We start from the raw sequence: 17,186 nt of genomic DNA on the forward strand, positions 1-17,186 counted from the left end.
TTGATTTAAAAGATTTAAAAGATTATCAAGAGTTCATTTTGAGCTTGGCCTAAATAGCCAAGTGGTTATGGTACTGGGTTTGTAACCCCAAGATCGAAGAGTTCAAATCTCACAATGGCAAACTATGAAACAATGTAATTTCATCTGAAACAGATGGAAATGGGTTTGTACTTGAAAGAGTTACACACTCTGTTGAAACAGTACATTTGGCTTGGCCTAAATAGCCAAGTGGTTATGGTACTGGGTTTGTAATCCCAAGATCAAGAGTTCAAATCTCACAAAGGCAAACTATGAAACAATGTAACTTCATCTGAAACAGATGGAAACATGTTTGGCTTGGCTTAAATAGCCAAGTGGTTATGGTACTGGGTTTGTAACCCCAAGATCAAGAGTTCTTAGGCTTGGCCTAAATAGCCAAGTGGTTATGGTACTGGGTTTGTAACCCCAAGATCGAGAGTTCAAATCTCACAATGGCAAACTATGAAACAATGTAACTTCATCTGAAACAGATGGAAACATGTTTGTACTCGAAAGAGTTACACAGCAAAAAGTCACCTTCTCCACAGAATATATTTGCATAAAAACACTGAGGGTGCTCAGTTTCAATGGAGGAACCTGTTTAGCTTGGCTTAAATAGCCAAGTGGTTATGGCACTGGGTTTGTAACCCCAAGATCAAGAGTTCAAATCTCACAATGGCAAACTATGGAACAATGTGACTTCATCTGAAACAGATGGAAACAGGTTTGTACTCGAAAGAGTATCAAGAGTTCAAATCTCACAATGGCAAACTATGAAACAATGTAACTTCATCTGAAACAGATGGAAACAGGTTTGTACTTGAAAGAGTTACAAATGCTCCAACTTTGCCTAAATCTAAACTGAAAGATTAAAGAACCTGCAGCCAATGTTCTCATCCAAGGGCAAGTTTGCTGATTTTCAGTATTCTCTCTGGAGCTGGGTATAATAGTGTGGAATAATTGAACCATTTTCTTTCTTTATTTGGTAATTCTATCCTCATGGAGTGGTGGGACTTGCATTATCTTTTACTGCCAACATGCTGATTTTCTGAGCCATTGTTGGGAACATCCTGTGTGGATACCAGAGGGAGAATGTAAATCAGGGAGAGGTTCACTCCATGCATTGCCCTTATACAGTTTCTAGTGGCTGGTTCCAGTTCAGCAATGATAACCTTCATCATGTCAGTCACCTGCCTGCTCTCTGAAGACAAGGAACTCATTCATGTGGATAGGAAAATGGCCTAACATATGGGCAGGAGTAAGACAGGGAATTTAGTAAAAAGATCAGGAAATTAATTTTAAAGAAAAAGTATGAATAGGTAGACAGATGTAGCTCTGTGATTACTGTCCCAGATCTGACCAGTTTAAAGGTTTAACCTTACCTGCCATCCCGATCCCAATCATAGACATCCACCTTCACTGTTCTAAAGTTGAAAAGCAAAAAAGGGGTGTAATCAGTAGATCCAATTGTCTTTGACATACGTGTCTCATAAAAATGAGTATTTAGCTTTCTTCCATGCATTTAAAACCTATTACATTTCCTGAAGCAAAAACAAAGAGGGCAAGGTTTTTGCAGCCGAAGTAATGCGAGGCTTACGGTGCTTACCTTTATTTATGCGGAAATCAGGTAGCCATCTCTGACAAATGCACATATGAAATGAAACGCCAAAATCAGAAAGCGGCTGTCCAAGATGCTCTGCACTTCCACGTGTAGCATGAAAATGATATCTTGCCAACTGACTTACCTTCAAATATGTTGAACAGTGTGAGGTTGCTGTACTGACCTCAGAGGGGAACTAAACTCACCAGAAAAGGTTAGCGCTTGTCCATTCCAATGTAACCACCTTTCTAATGGCACAATAAGTCTTAATTAGTGGAACACAACTTTCCTAGCATCTAAAATTAACTTTACAATTGTGGAGTCTTCTGTCAGATTTTAAATATTATTTGAGATTTAAAAAATAAAAATGTAAATTTTTGAAAATATTTTTCTTTCTGATTCTCTAATCTTGCTCTCTTAATCTAATCTTTCTTTTCCTCTCTTAATTTTGCTCACTGTAAGTGATTTGACATTGAATCAATATCCTACCTAACACTTCCTATTTCAAACTCTGCATTGCTCATTAATGATTCTTCAATCTGATTGGTCAAGGAATCATAGTTTCTTACCCTGTTCACACAGGACCCAAATGCCCTGCGGAGCATGCTGCACTTTTTCGACAGTTGGCAGACAGTAACTTCCAGTTTAAAGCCTAGAAAGGTTATGGGCCTAAAAGTGTTACCCTTGTTCTGCCCTCCCCTGCTGAAGGAAATAATTTCCCCTATCGACCCACATCAAATCCCTTAGACTTCATTTAGACCAACCCTTAATCTTCTACATTCAAGGGAAAATAAGCCTAATCCATGCAACATTTGCAGCATATTTAACCAAGAAAACAGCCAAAGGTATTTTATCACAGAACTGTTACAGTGCAGAAGGAGGGTATTCAGCCCATCGTGTCTGCACTGGCTCTCTGAATGAGCAATTCCCTTAGTGCCATTCTCCCGCCTTCTCCCCATAACCCTGCAAATTCTTCCTTTTTGGATAACTGTCTAATTCCCTTTTGAATACCTCGATTGAACCTGCCTCCACCACACTCTCAGGCAGTGCATTCTAGGCCTTAATCATTTGCTGTGTGATAAAGTTTTTTCTCACATCACTTTTGCTTCTTTTGCCAATTACTTTAAATCTGTGCCCTCTTGTCCTCAACCCTTTCATGAGTGGCAACAGTTTCTCGCTATCTACTCTGTCCAAACCCCTCATGATTTTGAATGCCTCTATCAAATCTCCTCTCAGTCTTCTTTTCTCCAAGGAAAACAGTACCAATTTCTCCAATCTATCTTCATAACTTAAGGTCCTCATCCCTGGAACCATTCTTGTGAATCTTTTCTGCGCTCTCTCCAATGCCTTCATATCCTTCCTAAAGTGCGGCTTGAGAAGAGAAATTGATGGCAAGCAAGGGTAGAAGAGCAAGGAGAGCTGATTGAAAGAATGGCCAAACAGAGGGAAATTCTAAAGGTGTGTAGAGAAGTAGCAAGGTGGAGAAGTTTAAGGAGGGGGTCAACAGAGTTGAATTCAGGTAACTCGTGATTCTGCCACTGATAGTGGAGTGAAGGAATTGGGTTATGAACAGGAAGCCACAGAAGGAAAGAACAAAGACTTGCATTTGTATCTTGACTTTCACAATCTCTGAATGTTCCAAAGAACTTTACAGTCAATGAGGTACTTTTGAAGTATAGTCACTTCTATAATGTAGGAAACATAGCAGCCAATTTTTCACACAACCACCTATATGATAATGACCACATGATCTGTTTTGGTGAAGTGGATTGAGAAATAAATATTGGCCGGGGAGAACTCACATGCTCTTCTTCAAAATGATTTTGTTGGGTCTTTTTACATCCACCTGAGAGGTTTAATGCCTCATCCAAAAGATAGCACCTGTGACAGTACAGCACTACGTCAATACTGCAATGGAATGTCAGCCTAGATTTTTGTGCTGATTCAGAGGTGAGACTGCAACCAATTGATCCACTCTTGGCAGAAACCTGTGGGATCTGGGTTGGGATGTATGCTTTAGACAGAGTACAGGGTAGGATGGAATGATGCTGGGGGCAATTTTCAAAAAAGGACAAATGTTTTGAATTCAGTGCACTGTCAGGGATAAGTGGGCTCAATGAAGATGAGGGTGATGGGTGAGTAGAACCTATCAAGGATGCAGGCAGTGGAGTTTTGGATGAGCTGCAGTTTGTGAAGGGGGGGTCAATGGGGTCATTTAGAGGGATACTGAAGATAGTATTGGAAAGAAGCATCAGAATATCGTAAAGTGAATTATTGTACAGCAACAAAAGTTGAGGTACTCCATATACTGACCTGTCATAATCCCCATTACACAGCGCTCGCACTGGGATGGTGAATGGTTGCCAGACTGGGTTCAGTGTATTCTTCACCACTTCTGTTTTGTGGCAGATGGTAAACCTGAGAGAGAGAGAGGGCGCAGGAGAAAGATACACATATAGTGATAGTGAACCTAAGAGAGAGAGAGAGAGGGAGACACAGACAAACAGACAGACACAGAAAATGAGAACATGAAAGAAGATGATAAAGATATGAATAGAGGGGAGGTTGCTGGTAGCATCAAAAAAGCATTCAAAAAAGAATGGCCTAGAAATTCATAAGTTTAAGGAAGAGGACAATCAATTAGTCAGTTTAACATCAATAGAAGGAAAAATAATCGAATTCCAACCAAAGGAGCGAATAGAAGAGCATATAGAAATAAGAAATATAATAATGAATAATTAGTATAGATTTCAAAAGGGAAAATGTTACTTGACCAGCCTTATTGATTTTTTGAGGAGTTAACAGGGAGAGTAAACAATGGTATTAGTAACTGTTATTTATCTGGATCTTCTAAAGGCCTTTGATAAGGTGCCCTTAATAGACTTAATAAATAAGATCAGAGAATGTGGTGTCAGGGTACAGGTGGCAGAAAGGATTGCTAGCTGGCTTCAATACAGAAAGCAGACAGTGGGTGTGAAGGGTAGTTATTCAGTGTGGCAGAAAGTGGGAAGTGGTGTTCCTCAAAGATCAGTGCTGGTAGACCACAGCGGCTCACAATTTACATTAACGATTTGGACTTTGGAATCAAAAACACAACTTCTGAATTTGCAGATGACACCCAAATTGTGGGGAGGTAGTCGAAACTGAGGAGGAATGCAACAAATGTCTAGAGGACATTAATAAACTTGAAGATTAGGCAAATCGTTTTCAAATGAAGTTCAACACAAATACATGTCAGGTGGTAAGAGGAATAGGAAGGTCACTTATCACTTGGAAGGTTCAAGTCTAGATGGCATAGAGGAACAAAGGGATCTCGGAGTACAAATTCAGCAATCACTACAAGTTGCACCACAGGTTAGTGAGACAGTAATAAAGCAAATCAAGAACAAGGCTTTATTTCTTGGGGGATAGAATTGAAAATTAGGAAAGTTCTGCTAAACCTGGCTAGATCACAGTTAGAGTACTGTGACACCCAAATTGTGGGGAGGTAGTCGAAACTGAGTACTATGGACATCCTTGCTAATCTGGTATCAGACTCTTCAGTCCTGAGAGGACTCACAGAAGATTATGAAGTCACTTTATGGCTTGGACATACTCGAATAAAGATGGGTTTACCGTCACTCTGTGCAGTTGTGGTCACATTATTATAAAATGGATGGATAGGTAATTGAGAGGCTGCAGTGAAGATTTATAAGGATGCTACCAGAAATGCGTGAGAATATCAGGAAAGCATTGCTAGGCATTGCTAGGCTTGATCTCTTTATTTCTTGAAAAAAGAAGGCTGGATGACATAATAGAGGTATTTAAAACGATGCATGGTTTTGCTAGAATACATACGAGAGAATGTTTCATCTTGTGGGGAAGAGCATAACTAGAGGCCATCAAGATAAGATAGTCGCCAAGAAATCCAGTACGGGATTCCGAAGAAACTTCTTTACTCAAAGGCCGGGATTTTTGGGCCTTGTCGTGGAGACTTTGTGCCTTATCAAAAAACTTCCAGATCCATAAGTCCCAGCCCCTGTTTCCGACAGATTCTACCGTCGCCAGTAGGGGAATGGGGGTGGGAAATCTGAACTCCGCAGGGCCATTTGAATTCATTGCTGAGTTCAAATAGACCCTATTATCACTGGAGCGAGGGCTGTATCACACAGCGTGTGAGTTGTGGGGCTGGATGTTGACCTTGTTGGATGGTGTGGCGGGCGGGCCTGGGAGCGGTCACGAAGCTGACCGCCGCCAGCGATCGGGCCCAAACATCAATTTCACACTGGCTGGCTAAATAACAGGCGGCCTCAGGGAGCTGAAGATTTTGAACAATAAAAATAAAGATTAAAAAAAATAAGCAAAACATGTCCCCTCACGTGACTCTGTCACATGAGCAGGGACATGTTAAATATGAGTTAAAGTTTTTATTTTTTCTAATCACCGGTCGAAACCTCATCCTGCCTGTGGATGAGGTTTTGACAGAAATGCAAAGGCCGCTTGGCCTATTTGCCCACCTGCCACCAAACAGTTGGATGGACAGCGAAAAATTCGGTTTCCTTAATTGATTAAGGGCCAATAGGCTGCTTAATTGTTGGTGGGTGTGCTGTCACGAGTGTGCGAGATGATGTCGGGACACTCGCCTGACGTCATCATGCACTATTTTATTCTCATTCGGGTCGGGCATGCACCTGCCCAATGAGGGAAAAATTCTGCTCATGATTTTTTAGAGTATATGTAAATACTTGTAAAGGACACATATGGGCTTTAGAACTTTGAGTTACTTAAATGGCCAGCCCTTTAAACTTTGAAAAAAATGCTTGCCAGTGTCTGAGAGTTGAAACAAAAGCTGCGCTTATAGTTTCAATAGATGTTTGTTGACATAACCCTAAGTGTGATCATTATAGCATTATTACTGCTTGACTACTTCCACAACCTGTCATTATCGCAGTAGGGGCTGTAAATTCAGTTTGATTGACAGCTCCAAGAGGATTAAAGGATGAGCTGTCTCTGATGTGGTGTTATGAATACAAATGTTTGTTTGTATAAGAGACTAAGTATTTGAGGGGATTTAAATGTTGAATGGGCTTTTATGAATGAGGACTTTTTTATATAGTTAAGTCTGTAATAGATAATTAGAACTTTACTTTATTTCATCTTAGAATAACTCCTGAGGTCTGCCAAAGCGGATACTGGGTGAGTTGGCATAGGGCTATAAGGGGCCATGGTGATGGGAGGGGGTTCATGAGGTGGCACTAAGTTGGCATGGGGCCATAAGGGGTCATGTGGATGAGTGGGCAGTCATGAGGTGGCATTAAGTTGACATAGGCTAGAGAGCTCAATATTTAACAAAACAGCTGGGACAAAGTCCCAGAGAACTGAGGTGAGACTTTTAACCAGCCAGCATCAGCACTCAGCAGCCCCTGTGGCTACCTCCAATCTACATCTGGGGGTGGCAGGTCCAGCTCCAGCTCACACCTGCCCCCTCCCCATTGGGGACACATTTTCCTGAGGCAGGTGCAGTGAGCCACAAAATTCCCCAATCCTGTACACCCACCTCGGGAGCGAAAATCCAGGTCATAGAGCGGTAAGAATGTGGAACTTGTTACTGCAGGGGTTTAAGTGAATAGATACATTTAAGAGGAAGCTAGATAAGCATCTGAGGGAGAAGGGAATAGGGAGTTATGATTATTTAGTTAGATGAAGACGGATGGGGGGAACATGGAGTGGAGAATAAGCACTTGCATGGACTGGTTGGGCTGAATGGCCTGTTTCTATGCCGTATATCCTATGTAATCCTATTCAATTTTGGCAACATCCATTTTTGGATGCAATCTCAGGATAAGAGGCTGATCATTTAGGACTGAGATGAGGAGAAATTTCTTCACTCAAAGGGTTGTTAATCTTTGGATTGGATAGACAGATTTTTGGTCTCTCAAGAAATTAAAGGATATGGGGAAAATGGAGTTGAAGCCCAAGATCAGCCATAATTGCATTGAATGGCACAGCAGGCACAATGGGCATATGGTCTACTTCTGCTCCTATTTATTGTGGCTTGTGTTCGGATGCAGAATGCCAACGGCCTGCACTCAAATGGGGAAGTTCAAGGAGCCTGGGATATTTAGGCTTCACGCTGCATTATCAGGTAGAATGTTTGGGTAAGTGATTGGTATGGGGGACTGGAGAAGGAATAGTCCTCAGAATGCAATTGAGGAGGCCAGTAAAGAACGTTGCACCCTCCGTAGGATTGTTGGCTGGTCCTCAGAGTGTGATCGGTGGGGAGGGGATTGGATGAGGGGGGATGGGGTGGCGGGGCGTTGAAAGGTTTTGGTGCTAGGAGGTTGGTGTACGGCTGGGATGAGATTGGGGATGCCTGGAGGTTGGAATTGGGAGTGATGTCGGAGTTGAGCACTAACTTCTTTTTCATTTGGCGCTGCTTAATGCTGGTTTTCTCGAAGCATTCAGCAATGTGCTGGCTGCCTCAAGCACAAGCCGAAATTGCTCAAGAAAGAGAGGCAGATATGTTGGGCCTGATATTTGCATTTCTTAAGGGCCTAATGCCTCCTTCTGATGTGGATAAATGGTCCCCCTTGTTTGCACCTTACCAAAATGATGTGTGGTGTGGCGTGCACCAAAATTGTGCACCTCTGGCGCAGACATCATTTTGGACACATAACAGCACCTGTAGCATCGAAAAACCAGGCACCACTAAGCTAAATTTCTAATCCATTTATGATGTTGCTACAAATAGGCAGTACATCAACATCCCCTCAGTAATAGTAAATGTGAGTGAGGGAGAGAGAGATAGTGTGTGTCAAAGTAAAACTGAGAAAGATTTTCAATATAGTGATAGTAAGCTTGAGATCTAATAGCAAATCTGAGAGATATAGCATAGTGATAGTATATCCAAGAGACAGAAATACAGGGTAAACTGGGCAGGATTTAAACACTGTGATAGTAATGCTGACAGTGAGGGCATACCTGAGAGAGAGAGAGATTTAGAAACACAGTGACAGTAACATTGATAAGTAGAGATTTATGGAAATGGTGATATCAAAACTGAACACGTGATACAAACAGTATAGTAAACTTGAGAGAAAACATTGTGGAAAGGAAAGAAAAAGACACAAACACAGTGAAATTCAGCCCCATAATTTCATGTGAATCCCAGCTGCTTGGTTTATATAAACATCTCATCAGGAGAAAGGCACAAATTATAACTAACTTACAGCATCACATTTATGTTATGTCCTTTTAAACATAAGGAAAACACTGGTATAATTTATAATAGGGATTGTATGGTGCACACTGACAGCATTCCCCAATTCATACCTTTAATACTGAGAAATAAAGAAAGCCAAGAGGGAGAAAAGAAAAAATATGTGTTTGAGACCAATCGCTAGAAACTTGCTGGTTATATATATTGGTGGTGATTATCTTCTGCACTTTGACACCAAATTCCTCATCTTTGTTACTGTCAGAAACAGAAAAGGTAGAAGACATAGAAAAATAGATTTTCATCCTTGCTGCCTGGGCATTAATTTGGTGAAGAGGATTTCATGTTCTTCACAGTACCTGCCTGATATTCATTCCATTGATTCAATTGCTGTCCAGGTACCAGTTTTTTTACACAGCAGTTGTATTGCTGAAAGAAAGGGACTTTTTGTTGAAACTTTTTAGGGGAAACAAATCTATACTATATGAGGAGAGAGTGCTGATTGCTTGGCAAGTGGAGTCTGATTGGTACAGGTGTTGCCATGGAATATGCACCAGTTGATGGTGACTAACAAATTAACTGCCAAGCATTGTTTGAAATTTAAACCAGGCAGCTTGACTCTGATTGGTCAAGACATTGTGTCTGTTTCAGCTAAACAAAATAAGTGACAGCCATTCACTGGTTCATTCCCCATGGCAATGTGTGTCTATGTTCTTTCTGTTAGCAAAGAACAGGGTCCTGTGTATTAATATATGTAGCTTCCAGTACACACAAATGCACCACACTGCGTGCAGTTGTTGTGATTTAAGATGTACTGCCTGAAAAGGTGATGGAAGTAGACTTAATTGTAACATTCAGCAGATAATTCGATAATTGCCTGAAGGCCTATTTCAGGGCTATGGGGAAAGAGTACGGAGTGGGATTAATTGGACGGGGTCAATTGCAGGGCACCAGTGGCCAACAGAAATCCCCATATCACACTTTCGCCTCCCGTGGAAACCTTGTGAGATTTCTGGCCATATTGTTAAATGGTGTACCCAATATTTACCCCAGAAAGGCTATTCGAATGGCTCACTGAGTTTATCCATTGAATAGCTGAGTCATACAGATCAGAAAGGTCCCAGGGTCAACCATGATTAATTTTGAGTTAGCTTATCTCAGTCGGGAAGGCAGTACAGGCATTACAGGGTTGGAATCAGCCAGGCTTCATCCTCTTGATCCCTATCCAGGGACCCTACTGGAGGTGTTCGGCTGAAGACAGCAATGTGCTTGGCTTTGATAAGCTCAACAGTCTAATAGGTGTCTATTCTTGTACCTTAAGAATGGTCACTTGGGAAAAGTACTAGAGGGTGAAAAGCACACATGGAGCAACGCCAGAAAGAAGCTGGTATCTGAAGGAAAGCATGAGAGAATAACAGGATAGGGGGGAAACCTCCCAAATTCACTCAAAATTATACCTGGATAAACTTTTTCAACTGTCCATTTTATGTAGAAGAAATAATTAACCAGTTATATAAAATTACTTACGTTCCATCTTCATTGCTCCGATAAAAGACCAAAAATGGATCTGATTTCCCAAAGAAATCTTTTTTGTCCAGCTTATTAGCGCAGAGCTGCATGGTTGCAATGTCCTGTAAAGCACAAGATTTCTTATTAAAAATGGTTTACATAGTATTTAAAGCACAAAAACAGGCCATTCAGACCAACAGGTCTGTGAGTTCTTTTATGTGCCACACACATCTCCTTCCATCTAACTATCAACATAACCTTCTATTGATTTCTCCTTCATGTAATTATCTAGTTTTGCCTTAAAAAATTCTTAATCTTCCAGTGTGCACCCTTCATTCTTTAGCAACCAAGTTCAAAAGAAGACGGACGTTCATTTAGCAATCTTTACAGTCTACAATGTCAATACCACAAATGACATACTGAAATGGCTGCTAAAGATCTTGGTCGCCATTCTGTTGCAACATATAGGTTTTGCATCATCCCAGGTTTGGCTTGGGAAATGAAAGGGAAGAAAAAGATAAATTAAATGAATATGGAAGTGAGAGAAAACAAAGCAAAATTAAGCAGACAGCAACTCTGTACAAATCAGGTTTCTTCTCACTGATAATGCAATGAAGTGGATGGTTTCACACTGGAACAAATAGATGTGTTTGTCTATTTAGGACAAATGATAACAGAACATGGCAAATATGATGCAGAAGTGTGAAGAAGGATAGAGATAGTCAGAAGTAATTTTATGAAGATGAATAATATGTTCACAACAAGAAAACTCAAGTTTGTAACAAGGAAAAAATGCATAAGATGCTACATTCTATCCACTTTCCTGTAAACCTCAGGAAGCTGGACAATGAGTACAGACCTGTGGAAGAAAATCAAAACCTTTGAAATGTGGATGCAAGGACATATGCTAAAAATTTCTTATTTTTTCTATTCTTTCACAGGACAGAGGCATTGCTGGCTAGTCCAGCATTTACTGCCCATCCCTAAGTGCCCTTGAGAAAATGGTGGTGAGCTGCCTTTTTAAACACTGCAATCCATGTGGTGTACGGTGCTGTTAGGAAGGGAGTTCCAGGATTTTGACCCAGTAACAGTGAATAAAGACCGTAAGACAAATGAAGAGGTACTTGGAATTGCAAGAGCAAAAAGAACTCTAAAAAGTGACATCCAGAATAGAAAATGTCAGTATTTCAGCCAATTGATCAGAGCTGGAAAGCTACAGAGATCTCCTCTGGAGGGCAAAGTGGAGGGTAGCAGAAAGAGGGGTCAACCTAGGTGTGGTTGGATGACGGATGTCACAGAGTGGTTTCAGACGAGCTACAGTGGATGGGTGAGGATGGTGCAAGACAGATGGGTGTGGCATACCATGACAGGACTAGCTACAAGCAGCAGCAAAAGACAATGCAGTTATAGGACACAGACCATCTGAAGCATGTCACCATGACCCAATCTCACAGTGATACGAAGTGATGTGAGATTCCCTTGAGAATGAAATCTAATTCCATATTTGATGTCAGTTTGAACTTTCACATCTGGTTTACACCCCAACACTGATTTTAAAACAGTTAGTTCAGCTTTGCACCAATGCTAACTGTGAATGCAAATAAACAATTAAGAAGATGGGTTAATTCAGGACAGCTAGTTGTATCTGGAAAGACTCATAAACTCAATGGCGTTTACAGCACAGAAGGAAGCCATTCAGCCCATCGTGTCCGTGCCGGTCAGCAAATCTCTGATTACATTAATCCCATTTTCCAATGCTTGGCCCATAGGCCTAGGGCAGCATTATCCCCCCATTGGGGGGCTTGTGTGGGAGCGGGCACGAGCGGGCAGGTTCCCGCCATTTTATATGGGCAGGCCAATTAAGGCCCGCCTAGCATGACGTCTGCTCGGAAGCGCAGTGCGCTCCCTGTGCGTGTAGGGTGGGGGGATTCCCTGAGCAGGTCTGTGCACTCTTTTGTGCGTGCGAACGGAGGAGCACACAGATCTCCCTGAGGCAAAGTGCTGCCTCAGGGAGATCGGTTGAACTTTAAAAAATTTACTAAAAGTAAGAAAAAATTTCCTGACATGTCCCCTCAAGTGACAGTGTCTGGGACATGTCCATTACTTTTATTTAAAAATTTTCCGAACATTTTAAATCCCTCACGAAACCTCATCCCCCACCCCGTGGATGAGGGTTCATGCTATCTCGGAAGGCCGCCTGGGCTCTTCACCTGCCCGCCAACCTTCAGGTTGGACCGGCAGGTCCATTAATCATTTTAATTACTTTTTTTAATGGCCTTAATAGGCCATTGACAGGTCGGCGGGCACGCAGCTGAACTGAAAATCTAAATGACGCAGGGTGACGTCGGAACGCACACCCGATGTCACCCCATGTCATTTTACGCATCGGTGAGCAGGCCCCACCCCCGCTCGCCCACCGGAAAATGCTGCCCCTGGAGTCTATGGCAATGCAAGTGAATATCTAACTGCTTCTTACATGTTACAATAGTTTCTGACTCAAGCACCCTTTCAGGCAGTGAGTTCTAGACACCCACCATCCTCAACTCCCCTCTTAGCTTTCTACCTCTTACCTTACATCTATGCCCTCTGGTTACTGACCCCTCTACTAATGGAAAAAGTGACTTCCTAACAACCTTATCTATGCCCCTCATAGCCTTCTACACCTCTATCCTGTCCCCTCTCAACCTTCGCTGCTCTAAGGAAAACAACCTCAGCCTGTCCAACCTTTCCTCATAGCTCAGCCCCTCCAGCCTAGGCAGCATCCTGGTAAATCTCCTCTGCACTCTCTCCAATACAATCACATCCTTCCTATAAAGTGATGACCAGAACTATGTTCAGTACTCCAGTTGTGGCCTAACGATTGTTTCATATAGTTCCAGCATAACCTCCCTGCTCTTGTATTCCACACCTCGGCTAATAAAGGCAAGTATCCCATATGCCTTCTTAACCACCTTATCTACCTACCCTGCTACCTTCAGGGATCTGCAGATATGTACACCAAGGTCCCTCTGATCCTCAGTACTTTCCAGGGCCCTACCATTCATAGTGTACTTCCTTGCCTTGTTAGCCCTCCCCAAGCGTATTACCTCACACTTTTCCATGTTGAATTCCATTTGCCACTGCTCTGCCCACCTGACCAGTCCATTGATATCCTCTTGCAGTTTATGGCTAACCTCCTCACTATCTACCACCCTACCAATTTTCGTGTCATCCGCGAACCTCTTGAACATACACCCTACATTTAGGTCCAAATCATTTATGTACTTCACAAACAGCAAAGGTGCCAGCATCAAGCTCTGCAGAAGCCCATTGGAAACAGACTTCCAGTCACAGTCCCTCTACCATCACCCTCTGCTTCCTGCCTCTCAGCCAATTTTGGATCCAATGTGCCCTTGGATCCCTTGGGCTCTTACTTTCTTGACTAGTCTGCCATGAGGGGCCTTACCAAAAACATTGCTAAGTCTATGTAGACTACATAAATGCATTACTCTCATCAACATTCCTGGTTATCTCCTCGAAAAATTTGATCAAATTTGACAAACACGACCTTCCCTTAACAAATCTGTGCTGAATATCCCTGATTAATCCATGTCTCTCCAAATGCAGATATATTCTGTCCGTCAGAATTCTTTCTAGTAACTTCACCTCCACTAAGGTTAGACTGACTGGCCTGTAATTTCCTGGTCTATCCTTCCCCCCTTTTTTTAATAATGGGACAATGTTAGCAATCCTCCAGTCCTCTGGCACCTCACCTGTGGTCACAGAGGATTTGAAAATTACTGCCAAGCCCCCTAATATCTCTTCCCTTGCTTCCCTCAACAGCCTGGGATACATCTCATCTGGGATTTATCCACTTTTAAGGCCACTAAACCCGCTAGTACCACCTCTCTCTCCATGTTGAGTTCCTTTAATATTTCACAATCCTCCACCCTGATGTCTATACCTGCATCATCCTTTCCCATTGTGAAGACCAATGTAAATTATTTGTTGAGGACTGTACCCACATCTTCTGGGTTCACACAGAGATTACCTCTTATGGTCCCTAATTGGCCCGACTCTTTCCCTGGTTTGAAAGCTTTAGGCTTTAGGCTTCTTTGATGAAAAAAATGGAACATACTTATCAAAAGGTGTTTGATAATGTGCTGCATAGGTAGCTCGTTGAGAATTGTATGGTATTAAGGGAAATGTAACAATATGCATAGAAATTAGCTAAAGGACAAAAAGCAGAAATGAATGGGTAATAATTACTTTTCACCTGCAGGGATTCAAACAGCTGTGCTTTAACAGAGGTTTGGTGCTATAGGGCACAATGTCACAATTTGCAGATGCCACTAAATAGGGAGCATGGTTCATTATGAACAGGATTGATTTTATCTTCAGGAGGACGGGGATAGTTTTGCAGATAGGGAAAATAAATGCTGGATGAAATTTAGTACAGAGAAAATTCAGGTGGTACATACTTTGAGGCATAATAAAGAGAGGAAATGTACAATAAATGATAAAATGTTAATGGCAATTTTTAAGCTCACTCAAAACCCATCCACTGGCTGTGATAACCTTTGACCTGGAAGCAACACAGTAAGGAAAAATTGTAATTTCTTTAAAATGTCCATGGAGCCATTTGATCTGGAATCATTACAGTAAGGAAGCATTGTAATTTAAAAAGAAATGCCTGTGGAATCCTTAATCAGTTTAAAGAATGTTTGAAAAGGACTTTTAAGAGCTTGTATCAATTATAAAGGGATCAATTGTAATTTTCTTAGATAATAAGAAATATTATTTCAGGTGACCTGGCACCCTTGACTGGAAGTAGTACCAACAGGAAGGAAGTATACAAAAGCCGTGTGGGGCTGTCAGACAAAAAGGAGAGCTGCAGACAAGAGAGTGCTGCAAAGGAAGAAAGTCGCAAGACAGAGAGTTGGAGGCTGAAGGTGCTCAGCACACTAATTCAGACACAAAGAGAAAGCAGACAGGGACAGAAAGAAGAACACACATGAGTCTTGTGAGAAGAAGTAGATATCTTTCAGGAAGTGGTCAGTTTTTTGGTTTGGCAGAAAAGGAGGCAGGGGTCCCTGGAAGGCACTATGCAAGCTGGCTAATGAGGTCTAATACCTGGAAGGCTGTGTGAATGGCTTGGAGACAGTGAAGAGCTGGTGTTTTACCAGAAGCAGACAAACTATGAACCAGGGTGTTATTGGTTGGTTGGCTGAAAGGGAATTCTTGAAAGCTACGACATCAGGACTGTTGTGACCCAAGCAAGAGGGGGTTCACAGAAGTGTGCCTCGCTGATGATAATCTTACCGGTGAAACTAGGAGGTGAAAGCTGTTGTCAGATAGGACTCCTGACCCACCCAGCTTAAATAAAGAACAGCATATTGTGGAACTGTGTAGCTACATAATGCCTGCATACTGAATGGGAATGCTTGTGGTTGTATAAGACGTATCTTTGTTGTGTCCACTACGTTGGTTCTGATTTGTGTGAAAGTAAAAATTAGAAAGTGAAATCTAGTTGGTAATTTCTTCATTTGGGGGTTATTCGGTAAATTTGGTTATTTTGGTTCTAGTGTAATAGGTTAATAGAAAAGATACGCTAATGAGTGATGTAGAGGATGAGGTATCAGTGACATCTGTCAGTCATGTGCTAGACTCTTGAGAGAGAGGTTGGAACACTCTGTACCCAGAAGAGCCATGCCTACTCTGTAACCTGTCTTATTGCCATCAAGCAAGTTTAAAGCAAGTACCAGAGTAAGATACAGTCTGTCTAGGGAAGATAGGTCTTGAATACCAGCAGCCAAGAACCACGCCAAGAGTACACCAACCATGGTGGCAGTGCAAAGCAATTTCCTGATGGGGATTGTGACATTGCACAGAGTAAAAATCAGGCCCAAGGAGTTGTAAATTTGAGAGATTTACAAGGGTCAGATACACAAATTTTAAACATAGGAAGTTAAATTGATAAAGCTGTTAAAAAATAGATAGGGTCTTAGATTTTAAGAATAGGTGCATGAACTACAAAGGCAAAGAGATAATGCCAAACCTCCATAAATCATTGGCCAGGCTACAGCTTGTATCTAGCTAAGGAAGGATGTCAACGTCACAAAAAAGAGACATAAAATCTTCACTGAGGTAATACCAGAGATGAGAGGCTGTAGAAAAAAATGATTTCCATCAGTCAGTGAGTTGAGGGCATATATTTCAAGTTATCACCCAAGGAAATAAGGGGAGAGGTTAGCTGAGCATTTGTTTACTGAGAGGATTGCCAGCTTATGGAATGCACTAACAGTGATGGAAAAATAATCCATAAAATTTTGGAAAGGAAAGTGGATAGAAAAGATTTTATAATAAAAAAAATGTGTGTAAGGAAAGTGTAAGGCAACATGGCTGAATAGATAAGTCTTAAAAAGAGCATGGGCACAATGGCCTTCTACTATATAATTCCATGATAATTCTAAACACAAGAACATAAGAAATAGGAGCAGGAGTAGGCCTTTCGGCCCATTGAGCCTGCTCCGCCATTAAATAAGATCATGGCTGATCTGCTTGTGTTTCAAATTCCACATTCCCATCTGCCCCTGATACCCTTTGATTCCTTTGCCTAACAAGAATCTACCTACCTCCGCCTTAAAAACATTCAATGACTCCGCCTCCACTGCCTCATGACGCAGAGAGTTCCAAAGTTGCACAACCCTCTGAGAGAAAAGATTTCTCCTCATCTCTGTCCTAAAAGGGCAATCCCTAATTTTAAAACAGTGCCCCCCTAGCTCTGGACTCACCCACAAGAGGAAACATCCTTCCTACATCCACCTTGTCGAGACTGTTCAGGACCTTGTATACTTCAATCAAGTCACCCCTCACTCTTCTGAA

At 41.8% G+C, this 17,186-nt stretch overlaps 1 protein-coding gene across 4 annotated transcripts in view; it reads right to left on the reverse strand.

Annotated features, from left to right (window-relative positions):
- The window catches only part of LOC121280146 (copine-9-like), a 409,662-nt gene that overhangs the window by 84,299 nt on the left and 308,177 nt on the right, over positions 1–17,186 (reverse strand). For all 4 annotated transcript variants that reach the window (XM_041191835.1, XM_041191836.1, XM_041191834.1 and 1 more), the window contains 3 exons: positions 10,341–10,444; positions 3,932–4,036; positions 1,401–1,442 (listed from right to left, as the gene is read on the reverse strand). In XM_041191835.1, the coding sequence (XP_041047769.1) occupies positions 1,401–1,442; positions 3,932–4,036; positions 10,341–10,444 (251 nt within the window). The remainder of the gene's footprint in view (positions 1–1,400; positions 1,443–3,931; positions 4,037–10,340; positions 10,445–17,186) is intronic.

The sequence above is a fragment of the Carcharodon carcharias genome, chromosome 7 (assembly GCF_017639515.1).
Source record: "Carcharodon carcharias isolate sCarCar2 chromosome 7, sCarCar2.pri, whole genome shotgun sequence".
Lineage (NCBI taxonomy): Eukaryota > Metazoa > Chordata > Chondrichthyes > Lamniformes > Lamnidae > Carcharodon > Carcharodon carcharias.